Raw genomic sequence first — 12366 nt, 5'->3', positions numbered from 1 at the left:
GGGATCTGTGGATGACGGACACTTATGGGGGGATCTGTGGATGACGGACACTTATGGGGGGATCTGTGGATGACGGACACTTATGTGGGGATCTGTGGATGACGGACACTTATGGGGGGATCTGTGGATGACGGACACTTATGGGGGGATCTGTGGATGACGGACACTGTTACAGGGGGGGATCTGTGGCGGCTGGCACTGTTACAGGGGGGATCTGTGGATGGCACTGTTATATATGTGCCATCCACAGACACCCCACCCCATAACAGTGCCATCCACAGTGCCCCCCCAGCCCATAACAGTGCCATCCACAGACCCCCACCCCTTAACTGTGCCATCCACAGATTCCGTGTGATCACCCCCCCCGCCGCCGCCGCATACAAATATAAAATGTATTATTGAATTAAAAGTTATTAAACATGTCCCCCTCACTCCTAATAGTACCGTATATCCGAATTTCTTCTGTATAATGGCAAAAAAATGTGTGTTTTTAAAACCCCAGAAAATGATGGCTGTATTTCTAGCTTAAATTGCACACTGACTAATCCAGATGTTGTATATTGCTAAAAAAGTGTTTTTTGGTAACAGAATATGAAAGCTGTATATATTAAACTTGAATTTAACACTTGCAGATCAGGAAAATAGTGGTTTTGGGCAAAAAAGTGTGTTTTTAAAACCCCAGATAATGATGGCTGCATTTCTAGCTTAAATTGCACACTGACTACTCCAGATGTTGTATTTTGCCAAAAAAGTGTTTTTTGGGTAACAGAATATGAAAGCTGTTTATATTAACCACTTATGGACCACAGGTTTATACCCCCCTAGTGCCCAGGCCCTTTTTTACAAATCGGCACTTCACAACTTTAACGGTTTATTGCTCGGTCATGCAACTTGGCACCCAAATGAATTTTACCTCCTTTCTTCTCACAAATACAGCTTTTTTTTGTGGTATTTGATTGCTGCTAAGATTTTTCGTTTTTCCGATATTAATCAAAATAGGCCGCAATTTTCTCAAAAAAAGTGTATTTTTAACTTTATCTGGTTAAATTGTTCAAATATAATTACATTTCTATACAAGTTTGTGTCAGGATTTATTGTGCTACATGTCTTTGATAAAAAAAAAATCCAATAAGTGTATATTTATTGGTTTGCGCAAAAGTTATAGCGTTTACAAACTATGGTACAAAAATGTGAATTTCCGCATTTTGAAGCAGCTCTGACTTTCTGAGCACCCGTCATGTTTCTTGAGGTGCTAGAATGCCAGGATAGTATAAATACCCCACAAGTGACCCCATTTTAGAAAGAAGACACCCCAAGGTATTCTGTGAGGGGCATGGCGAGTTCCTAGAATTTTTTTTTTTTGGCACAAGTTAGCGGAAAATGATTTTTCTTTCTTACAAAGTCTCATATTCCACTAACTTGTGACAAAAAATAAAATTTGACATGAACTCAACATCAGTGCTGCAGCTGCTTGATCGCTTGGTCCACCTAGAAGGTAAAAAAAAAACGAAAAAAATAAAAAAAAACAGCCCGCAACGCAATAAATTTATTAACATTAACCACTTGCCATCTGGGCCATTTGCCCCCTTCCTGACCAGGCCTAATTTTGCAAAACTGACATATCTCACTTTATGTGGTAATAACTTTGGAACGCCTTTACTTATCCAAGTCATTCAGAGATTGTTTTCTCGTGACACATTGTACTTCATGACAGTCATAAATTTGAGTCAAAATATTTCACCTTTATTTATGAAAAAATCCCAAATTTACCAAAAATTTTGAAAAATTCGCAATTTTCTAAATTTCAATTCCTCTGCTTTTAAAACAGAAAGTGATACCTCATAAAATATTTATTACTTAACATTCCCCATATGTCTACTTTATGTTGGCATCATTTTGGAAATGTCATTTTATTTTTTTAGGACGTTAGAAGGCTTAGAAGTTTAGAAGCAATTCTTCACATTTTTAAGAAAATTGCCAAAACCCACTTTTTAAGGACCAGTTCAGGTCTGAAGTCACTTTGTGGGGCCTACATAGTGGATACCCCCATAAATGACCCCATTGTAGAAACTACACCCCTCAAGGTATTCAAACCCGATTTTACAAACTTTGTTAACCCTTTAGGTGTTCCACAAGAATTAAAGGAAAATGGAGATCAAATTTTTAAATTTCACTTTTTGGGCAGATTTTCCATTTTAATCAATTTTTTTCTTTAACACATCGATGGTTAACAGCCAAACAAAACTCAATATTTATTACCCAGATTCTGCGGTTTACAGAAACACCCCACATGTGGTCATAAACTGCTGTATGGGCACACGGCAGGGCACAGAAGAAAAGGAACTCCACATGGTTTTTAGATGCCATGTCCCATTTGAAGCCACCTGATGCACCCTTACAGTAGAAACTCCCAAAAAGTGATCCCATTTTGGAAACTAGGGGATAAGGTGCCAGTTTAATTGCTACTATTTTTGGGTACATATGATTTTTTGATCATTCATTATAACACTTTATGGGGCAGGTGACCAAAAAATTGGTTGTTTTAGCAACCAATTTATTTATTTTTACAGCGTTCACCTGAGGGGTTCAGTCAAGTGAAATTTGTATAGAGCAGATTGTTACGGACGTGGCGATACCTAATATGTATACTTTTTCTTATTTATTAAAGTTTTACACAATAATAGCATTTTTGAAACAAAAAAATTATGTTTTAATGTGTCCATGTTCAGAGAGCTATAGTTTTTTTTATTTTTTGAGAGATTTTCTTATGTAGAGGCTAATTTTTTGCGGGATGAGGTGACGGTTTTATTGGTACCATTTTGTGGGACATACGCGTTTTTGATCACTTGGTGTTGCACCTTTTGTGATGTAAGGTGACAAAAATTGCTTGTTTTGACACAGTTTATTTTTTTTTACGGTGTTCACCCGAGGGGTTAGGTCATGTGATATTTTTATAGAGCTGGTTTTTACGGACGCTGCAATACCCAATATGTATACTTTTTTTTATTTGTTTCACTTTAACACAATAATAGCATTTTTGAAACCAAAAAAATGATGTTTTAGTGTCTCCATGTTCTAAGAGCTATATTTTTTTTTATTTTTGAGAGATTTTTTTATGTAGAGGCTCATTTTTTGCGGGATGAGGTGACGGTTTTATTGGTACCATTTTGTGGGACATACGCGTTTTTGATCACTTGGTGTTGCACCTTTTGTGATGTAAGGTGACAAAAATTGCTTGTTTTGACACCGTTTTTTTTTTTTTTTTCTTAAGATGTTCACCCGAAGGGTTAGGTCATGTGATATTTTTATAGAGCTGGTTTTTACGGACGCGGCAATACCAAATATGTCTATTTGATTTTATTTTTTCTATTTAAAAAATATTTTTTTTTTATTCCTTACTTGGGGAATTTTTTTTTTTACATGTGAAACCTTTTTTTTATTTTATTTTTTCAACCCTTTATTTTTATTTTTTTTATTTTACACTTTTCGTCCCCCATAAGGTCATACAAGACCTCTGGGGGACATTTACTTCACTTTTTCTTTTTTTTTTCACTGTTGATTTCTCCTGTAACAGGAGAAATACACCCTCCAGAGAGGCTGTACAGCATAATTCTGCACTGTACAGCCTCAGTGCAGGGCTGATCGAGGTCTCTGAAAGACCTCACACAGCTCCTGCACTCTCCGGTCACGGCGGTCACATGACCGCCGGGCCGGAACAGGAAGCTCATAGCTCTTCCTGCTCTGCAGCGGTGAGCGCTGTGTATGCAGCGATCTAGAAGGCAGGGACACCTGGGCACTGTCCCTGCCTTCTCTCTGGGTTGCCCTGCTGTCACTGACAGCGGGCAACCCGATCAGCAGCTGCACGATTAGCGTGCAGCTGCACTTTCTGAACGGACGTTCTGGAACGTCCATTCAGAAATAGAGAACCACCTCCCGGACGTTTATAGTCTATGGGCGGACGGGAGGTGGTTAACTTTATATAACATTTGAACAGAACATTAACTTTTATAAACTTTATTGAACTTTTGAAACAGAACATTAACTTTTTTGCTTACCTGTGATTTAAAAAAAAAATTTTTTACCTTTAGAGGACAAACCTCTCCTTCCCCATGGGACAATGTGCAAAGCGCAAATCGCACAGAGATGTGGCGAAGTACATTATGCACTTTGTCCCAGGTGAAAGGAGAGCTATGTGTGAAAGGGCCCTAAGACCCCTGTGTGCCTGTCCTGTGTCACGCAATCCCTATACTAATAGTGTACCTGTGTGTGGAACTTGCGGAAGCACTCCCTTATGCATAGGGCAGGCTGGTCAGGACAGTCAGGACAAAAAAAAGTGGTGTCACGCCTTATTCCACCCCTGCTACAGACACGACATCTTTTTCTTGGGGAACATTGAGTTGGGGTACCAGGATAGACACTCGGGAAGTGTCTGCCATGTAGCCGGCTCACTACATCAGGGACTTGGGGCACGGACCCTCCTGGATACAGGATTTCCGAAATGATCTCTTCCTGTAATTTTAGGAAGGATCCTGTTCTCCCAGCCTTACTGTAGAGAACAAAACTATTATATACAGCCAATTGAATTAAATATACAGACACCTTCTTATACCAGCGTCTGGTGCGGCGGGAAACTAAATTGGGCGCCAACATCTGGTCATTGAAGTCCACCCCTCCCATGTGAAGGTTATAGTCGTGGACAGAGAGGGGTTTCACAATGACTCCAGTTGCCCTTTCAATTTGGACAGTCGTGTCTGCGTACATGGTGGACAGAAGGTAAACGTCCCTCTTGTCCCTCCAGTTCTTGGTCACACAAGGCAGCCCTCTCCCCCTGTGCAAGTCGGGTACTAACGAGCCGCTGGGGGAAGCCCCGGCGACTAGGTCGTGCGGTGCCACAGCATTGAATTCCGACTAGATGTAAGTGCCGAAAGAGGGCCACGTTTGAGTAAAAATTGTCCACGTATAAGTGGTACCCCTTGTGGAGTAAGGGTGACACCAAGTCCCAGACAATCTTGCCACTGCTCCCCAGGTAGTCAGGACATCCGACCGGCTCCAGTTTTGAGTCTTTTCCCTCATAGACCCTAAAACGATATGTATAGCCTGTGGCCCTTTCACACAGCTTATACAGTTTGACCCCATACCGGGCGCGCTTGCTGGGGATGTACTGTTTGATGCCAAGGCGTCCGGTAAAATGTACTAGGGACTAGTCTATGCAGATGTTTTGATTAGGGGTATACGCATCTGCAAATCTGGATGACAAATGGTCTATGAGGGGCCGAATTTTGTGGAGCCGGTCATAAGCATGGTGGCCTCTTGGATGACAGGTGTTATTGTCAGCGAAATGCATAAAGCACATGATGACCTCAAAACGTGCCCTGGACATTGCAGCAGAGAACATGGGCATGTAATGTATTGGGTCTTTAGACCAATATGACCGCAATACATTTTTTTTTGTTAGACCCATGCTGAGGATAAGGCCCAAAAAATTTTTTAACTCGGAAACTGTGACTGGTTTCCACTGGTAAGGCTGGGCATAGAAGCTTTCCGTATTGGCGGTAATAAACGGTGTGGTGTAGCGGTTGGCTTCTGCCACAACTAGGTCATAGAGATCCGCGGTGAAGAACAGCGCAAAAAACTGAAGGGCCAATCCTAAATGAGCTGTCTCCACGCAAACTCCAGACTGGGCGGTGAAAGGGGGCAATACGGGTGCGGCGGAAGCAGGGGAGTGCCAATTAGGATTTGCCAGCACCTCTGGAAGACTAAGGGTTCTACGGGCCTGTGAACGCGGTGGCTGCAACGGGGGAGTTACTGCACGTGCCACCGTACCAGCTTGAACTGCCCTTCTGGTGTTCGCCACTTCACCATGGAATACGGCAGTGCTGGTAGAAGGTCCAGAATGTGCTGCGCTGCTGGTGTATGCCGCACCATAAACAAGATCAGCGCTAGCACCACTGCAAATTAGGCTCATCATGCAGGGTATGCAGAACCCTGACATGGGATCGGGTACGCCTGACCGTAGCAGGGACCTCAACCTCGTCATCTTCGCTAGCGGTTAGAGTGCCACTGCTGTCTACAGGTTCATATTCTGAACCACTGGATTCAGCGGGTGAGGCGTCCCCATCGCTTTCATCCATCACGGCCAGAATCCTGTAGGCCTCTTCAGTGGAATACCCCTTGTTTGACATTTTGGGCTCACTAAATTTAGGGGGTATTCCTCTGAGACTACCCAGGAAAAAGAGCAAACCTACCTAGTAAAAAGGAGTGCTTGCGAAGTAAAGCTGCGATCGCTAATAAAGATCCAAAAAGCTCAAAAGTGATCTTTATAGCGCTGCAGCGATTTTACAGTGTTTTTGCCATGGTCAGAAAAAAAAAATTTCTGTCACTGCGGTGGGGCGGACTGAACGCAAGTGTGCACACAAGATCAGGCCTGATCGGGCGAACACTGCGTTTTTTGTAGAGCCTAAGGTGACCCTAATGTACTTATATACAGTACAGACCAAAAGTTTGGACACACCTTCTCATTCAAAGAGTTTTCTTTATTTTCATGACTATGAAAATTGTAGATTCACACTGAAGGCATCAAAACTATGAATTAATACATACATGTGTAATTACAGTACAGACCAAAAGTTGGGACACACCTTTTCATTCAAAGAGTTTTCTTTATTTTCATGACTATGAAGGCATCAAAGCTATGAATTAACACATGTGGAATTATATACATAACAAACAAGTGTGAAACAACTGAAAATATGTCATATTCTAAGTTCTTCAAAGTAGCCACCTTTTGCTTTGATTACTGCTTTGCACACTCTTGGCATTCTCTTGATGAGCTTCAAGAGGTAGTCCCCTGAAATGGTCTTCCAACAGTCTTGAAGGAGTTCCCAGAGATGCTTAGCACTTGTTGGCCCTTTTGCCTTCACTCTGCGGTCCAGCTCACCCCAAACCATCTCGATTGGGTTCAGGTCCGGTGACTGTGGAGGCCAGGTCATCTGGCGCAGCACCCGATCACTCTCCTTCATGGTCAAATAGCCCTTACTTTCAAAGTTTTCCCAATTTTTCGGCTGACTGACTGACCTCCATTTCTTAAAGTAATGATGGCCACTCGTTTTTCTTTACTTAGCTGCTTTTTTCTTGCCATAATACAAATTCTAACAGTCTATTCAGTAGGACTATCAGCTGTGTATCCAACGGACTTCTCTGCAACGCCACTGATGGTCCCAACCCCATTTATAAGGCAAGAAATCCCACTTATTAAACCTGACAGGGCACACCTATGAAGTGAAAACCATTTCAGGGGACTACCTCTTGAAGCTCATCAAGAGAATGCCAAGAGTGTGCAAAGCAGTAATCAAAGCAAAAGGTGGCTACTTTGAAGAACCTAGAATATGACATATTTTCAGTTGTTTCACACTTGTTTGTTATGTATATAATTCCACGTGTTAATTCATAGTTTTGATGCCTTCAGTGTGAATCTACAATTTTCATAGTCATGAAAATAAAGAAAACTCTTTGAATGAGAAGGTGTGTCCAAACTTTTGGTCTGTACTGATGACGCCTTTCGGCGTTAGCGAGACGGGAGGTGGTTAAACTTGAATTTAACACTTGCAGATCAGGAAAATAGTGGTTTTGGGCAAATAAGTGTGTTTTTAAAACCCCAGAAAATGATGGCTGTATTTCTAGCTTAAATTGCACACTGACTAATCCAGATGTTGTATATTACCCCAAATTTTTTTTTTGGGTAACAGAATATGAAAGCTGTATATATTAAACTTGAATTTAAAACTTGCAGATAAGGAAAATACTGTTTTTTAGCAAAAAAGTGTGTTTTTAAAACCCCAGAAAATGATGGCTGTATTTCTAGCTTAAATTGCACACTGACTAATCCAGATGTTGAATTTTCAATGTCCCAAAAGCTCAGATGCAGTGCTGGTGCACTGAGCTTGCATAAAATGGCGGCCGCCGCCACCCACCTAACTGACTTATTAAAGTTATTTTTTTTCGGTCACTGGGCTCAGGGCAGGATAAAAGATTGTGCCCTGCACCCACAAAACACAATGTATGTAGATCGCTGAGTTAGATTCAGATTTGAGCAAAGAGTCTCTCCTTTTCTCTCCCTGAAATCACCAGCAGCATCATCTCCCTACACTAAGCACAGCAGAGTGACGTTCAGCGCTACGTGAATCCAGCTTATATAGAGGCTGGGTCACATGCTGCACTGGCCAATCACAGCCATGCCATTAGTAGGCATGGCTTTGATGGCTTCTAAGGTCAGACAGTTAACCGCTTGTTGATTGGCTGCTCTGCAGCCTTTTAAAAAGCGCCAAGAAAGCGCTGAACACCGAACACAAACTTTTACTGAAATGTTCGGGTTCGGGTCCGGGGTCCAAAAATCCTAAAGTTTGGTACGAACCCGAACTTTACAGTTCGGGTTCGCTCAACCCTATTAGGGTCCATTCACACGTCCGTATTTTTTTTGCGGATCCGCAAAACACGGACACCGGCAATGTGTAACCACACATCGCCGGCACTCTCATAGAAAATGGCTTTTTTGTTCGCAATTGTGGACAAGAAAAGGACATATTCTATTTTTTTGCGGAACGGAAGTGCAGATCCGGATGTGCGGATCCGCAAATGCGGATGCGGACAGCACATTCTGGCCCCATTGAAAATAAATGGGTCCGCACCTGTTCCGCAAAATTGCGGAACAAATGCGGACCCATTTTGCGAACGTGTGAATGGACCCTTATAAAGATGTATGCTAGTATGAAATAAAGGAGCGAGAATTTGATTCAGCAGTGTGTCTAGTCAGCTCTCTGAGCGCTCATAAGAATACCTCAATTGGGACTCCGACAATTATAGAGAAGAGGTTTTTGCCCCAACACAGTGACAGTGCAGGGAGACTTATGCTGTGTCAGTTTTATTTATTTATTCCTACATTTACTTATTCCTACATCAGCCATAAACGTAATTCAATACCAATAAGATTAAAGCCTTTATTATTCCGGTGACAGCGTGCCAACCACTATCCAGTCTGAACCCTTTAGGAGGGCCAGGTCTTAATGATGACCATTCTCATCTTTTGCTGGCTTAACTTCTTTCAATTCATCCTTCAAAGTCTCCATGTCCTAGAAAACTCACCAAGATGTAGAGGGAAGGAGCTGGATGTTCCTGATGACATATTCTTATTGATATTAGATTATGTGGAAAAGGAGGAAAAGCAGAAGGCAGAAGAAGGGGTCCCACCTGTAGGGCAGGAGAGCGCTGGGGTTGGAGAAGTGGGCATGCCAGAGCTGATTAATGTTCTGTGTTTACTGTCAAATAACCTGCAGGAGATTGCAGGACAGAACAGCAATAATTTGCATATTGTGCCCCCACCTAACCAACCAAACCCCATACCAGCAATAGCCCAATCTTTAAAGAGACCAGGCTTTTGGAAGAGTGACTGAGCATGCCTGTCTACCAATACTCAGCTTATTGGGTGAATGTGCACTTTGACCACCAGGTGGTGTCAGGTGGCGCCATACCATTTAAGTAGATGTCATATCTCTTTACTAGATCATTTTTAACAGGAAAAAGATGGCAACTATTGTTCATTTCTTATGATCTGTATAATAAATATGATACGTAATGGTGGGAGAACCCCTCTAATTATTTAAACAGCAAGTAACAATCTGCAGTGTCACCTTTTGGGGTCCCAGTTCAAGCGCCATAACTTTAGTTAGCATGTCCATTGCTGCTTTACTGGCACCTGTAAACCCAAAAATCACATATATTAATGATAATGGCTGGCTCTATAAGAGCTCATGCACACGAATGTATTTTCTTTCATTCCGTTTTTTTGGTGGACCATATGCGGAACCATTCATTTCAATTGGTCTGCTTAAAAATCTGAAGTTACTCTGCATGCATTCTGTTTCCGTATGTCCGTATTTCAGTTCCGCCAAAAAATAGAATATGTCCTATTATTTTCCGCATTATAGACAAGGATAGTACTGTTCTATTAGGGGCCAGCTGTTCTGCGAAATACAGAATGCACAAGGATGTCATCTGTATGTTTTGCGGATCCGTTTTTTGTGGACCGCAAAAAAACATATAGTCATGTGCATGAGCTCTTAGGCTGGAATCACACATGCAGTGGGTTGGAAACATAAAATAAGGATTTACACTTCTCTTTTCTCCTGGATCCACTTCTACTCCATCAAACTGCAGTTAAAATGCAAGTGTAGTGACCCAGAGGTACACTGCTAAAAGGATCAATTTCATGCAAAAGATTTAATTGTGTACCAAGAGTCAAATGTTGTGGTTTGTTGTTAGTTCACTTATTTCTTTATGTATTATGGGGCACATTTATTAAGACCGACGTTTTAGACGCTGGTCATAATAAGCCCTATGGCTGGCGGTGGATCGCCAAAGTTATGTACAGGTGCCGGCCTCTACATAACTTCAGTGTATCCACCGCCGCTTCTAAATGTAAGACTGCTTCCTAGCGGTCTTAGATTTAGACCATTTTGTACGCCTCAACCAGGCGCAGAAAATGATGAATGAGACGGGCCTTCTGGTCCATCCCATTCCACGCCCAATATTTTTGACCTGGCGTGAGTGGGGAATAAGTCAAAGATTTTGCCGTACCATAGCAAAAGTGGCATATATCTGGTCATAAAGGACTCCCTATGTCTCTCAAATGGTCATGTATTGGCAATACATAGTTAACCCTGGCAGACTTGGTTAGGTTGCTGCTGATGGGCTAATCCCTCTTACTGGTTAGAGAGTCTAATCTGAGCAAGCCTGGAGCTTAAAAGTACATGTGCAAGCTCCATGAAAACTATGCTCAAATGCAGAGAAGCTTTTATCTCTGAGACTACAGCTGAGGGAAAGAAAACTGACATGTATCCAAGGTCTAGAACTGCATTCCAAACCATGCACTGGATTCAGGCAGTAAGGTACTGCTCGTTTATGGCATACAGACTTTACTGCTTGTGGAAAGCAAGGTGCCTCCAGTACTCCCCACACCTAAAGATAGACCATTCGGATCTAAGATCTGCACTGGGCACTGAAGAAAGAGTTAATGAGAACAGAATTGCACGTCTATGGTTATTTTGGAAGATCGGAAAATTAATTTAGAGTTAGACTCGGGGAGAGCTGTCATCATCACTGCCACTGGCTATACACAGCCAAGTAAGCTCTGTGATATACCTCAGTACTGTACCAATTGCTAATATCTGTGCTGCAACTCTCATCATCTACTGAGTAAAGAAAGACTCCTGTTTTGCACCCTGGCAGACACCCAACATCAAGGGCACCCCAACTACCACTAGGCAGGAGCCCCCAGAAAGTTAGGGAGTGTGAAGAGGGAAGAAGGGGTGCACCCTCCACTTACTGGAGGGAAGATTGCCACTGTGAACTGTGAGTACCATTATCCCTATCAGGACCACCACTCTTATCCTCACTAACCTGTGTCTCCCAGCATAACTGGGAATGCAGAGAATTATAGTTGCACAATACCTGGAGAGCTATAGGAGGGGAAGGCTATGTTCACATCTGCATTCATATTTCCACTTTTCTGCTATAGGAACAAAAAAACTAAATTAATTTCAGTCGTGGATCCATAACATGACGGACACCAATGGCACCCCATCGACTGTAGTGGGATCTGTCATAATGTCTGTCATTTTACAGAAAACAAAATGTGCCAAATGCTGCACCAACTTGTTTAGATGCGATGAAGGTGTCAGCACAGATATGAACAGAGCATAATGGCCCTGATACACATTAGGGTATATTAACTCATGGCGTAAACGCTACAGATTTGCCACAGCGGATTGCTTGCAGTAAATCCGAAGTGTTGTACAGTACCAACAAAGTGGATGAGATTTTGAAGAAATGTCATCTACATGTACTGTAGCTTTAAATTGATCTGCAGTGAAGTCCGCAGCAATGCCTCAGTAAAATCCACATGTAACTCATGCAGATAGGGGAAAGAAGGATTGGGAGCGTTGAATTTCAATGTCGGATCCTTTTGTTTTTCCAGGAAGTAAGTCATCAGATATGTTAGCCGGCAGCTTTCTCCTCTCTCCGCATTAAAAACACATAATTGACTGAACCGAGTGTGAACAGGCAGCTATTGCAGGTGTATAAGCACCTGAAAATTCTGGTCTCCAATGTGAATCACATCAGTCGAGTCACATCTCATGAGGAATCCATGTGAGTATATGGAGGTTACACAGCAGTACTTACAGTAGGCGCCTAAATTCTTAAGTGATGATTGAGATGCTTGGCTGGACACATTGACGATTGAACCGGACCCTCCACGTGCAATGATCTGACGGGCCACAATCTGATGGGGTAAACCAGGGATGTCAAACTCAT

The 12366-nt window shown here is 42.3% G+C and overlaps 1 protein-coding gene across 1 annotated transcript in view; it reads right to left on the bottom strand.

Annotated features, from left to right (window-relative positions):
• LOC121003692 (L-xylulose reductase-like) overlaps nucleotides 1-12366 on the bottom strand; it is a 92333-nt gene that overhangs the window by 27453 nt on the left and 52514 nt on the right. Inside the window, exons 5-6 of the mRNA XM_040435561.1 lie at nucleotides 12235-12334; nucleotides 9684-9748 (exon numbers count right to left, since the gene is read on the bottom strand). Of these exons, the coding sequence (XP_040291495.1) occupies nucleotides 9684-9748; nucleotides 12235-12334 (165 nt within the window). The remainder of the gene's footprint in view (nucleotides 1-9683; nucleotides 9749-12234; nucleotides 12335-12366) is intronic.

The sequence above is a fragment of the Bufo bufo genome, chromosome 6 (genome assembly GCF_905171765.1).
Source record: "Bufo bufo chromosome 6, aBufBuf1.1, whole genome shotgun sequence".
NCBI classification, from domain to species: Eukaryota; Metazoa; Chordata; class Amphibia; order Anura; family Bufonidae; genus Bufo; species Bufo bufo.
Note: the sequence above shows the minus strand (reverse complement) of the source record. Positions and strands in the feature narration are given on the sequence as shown.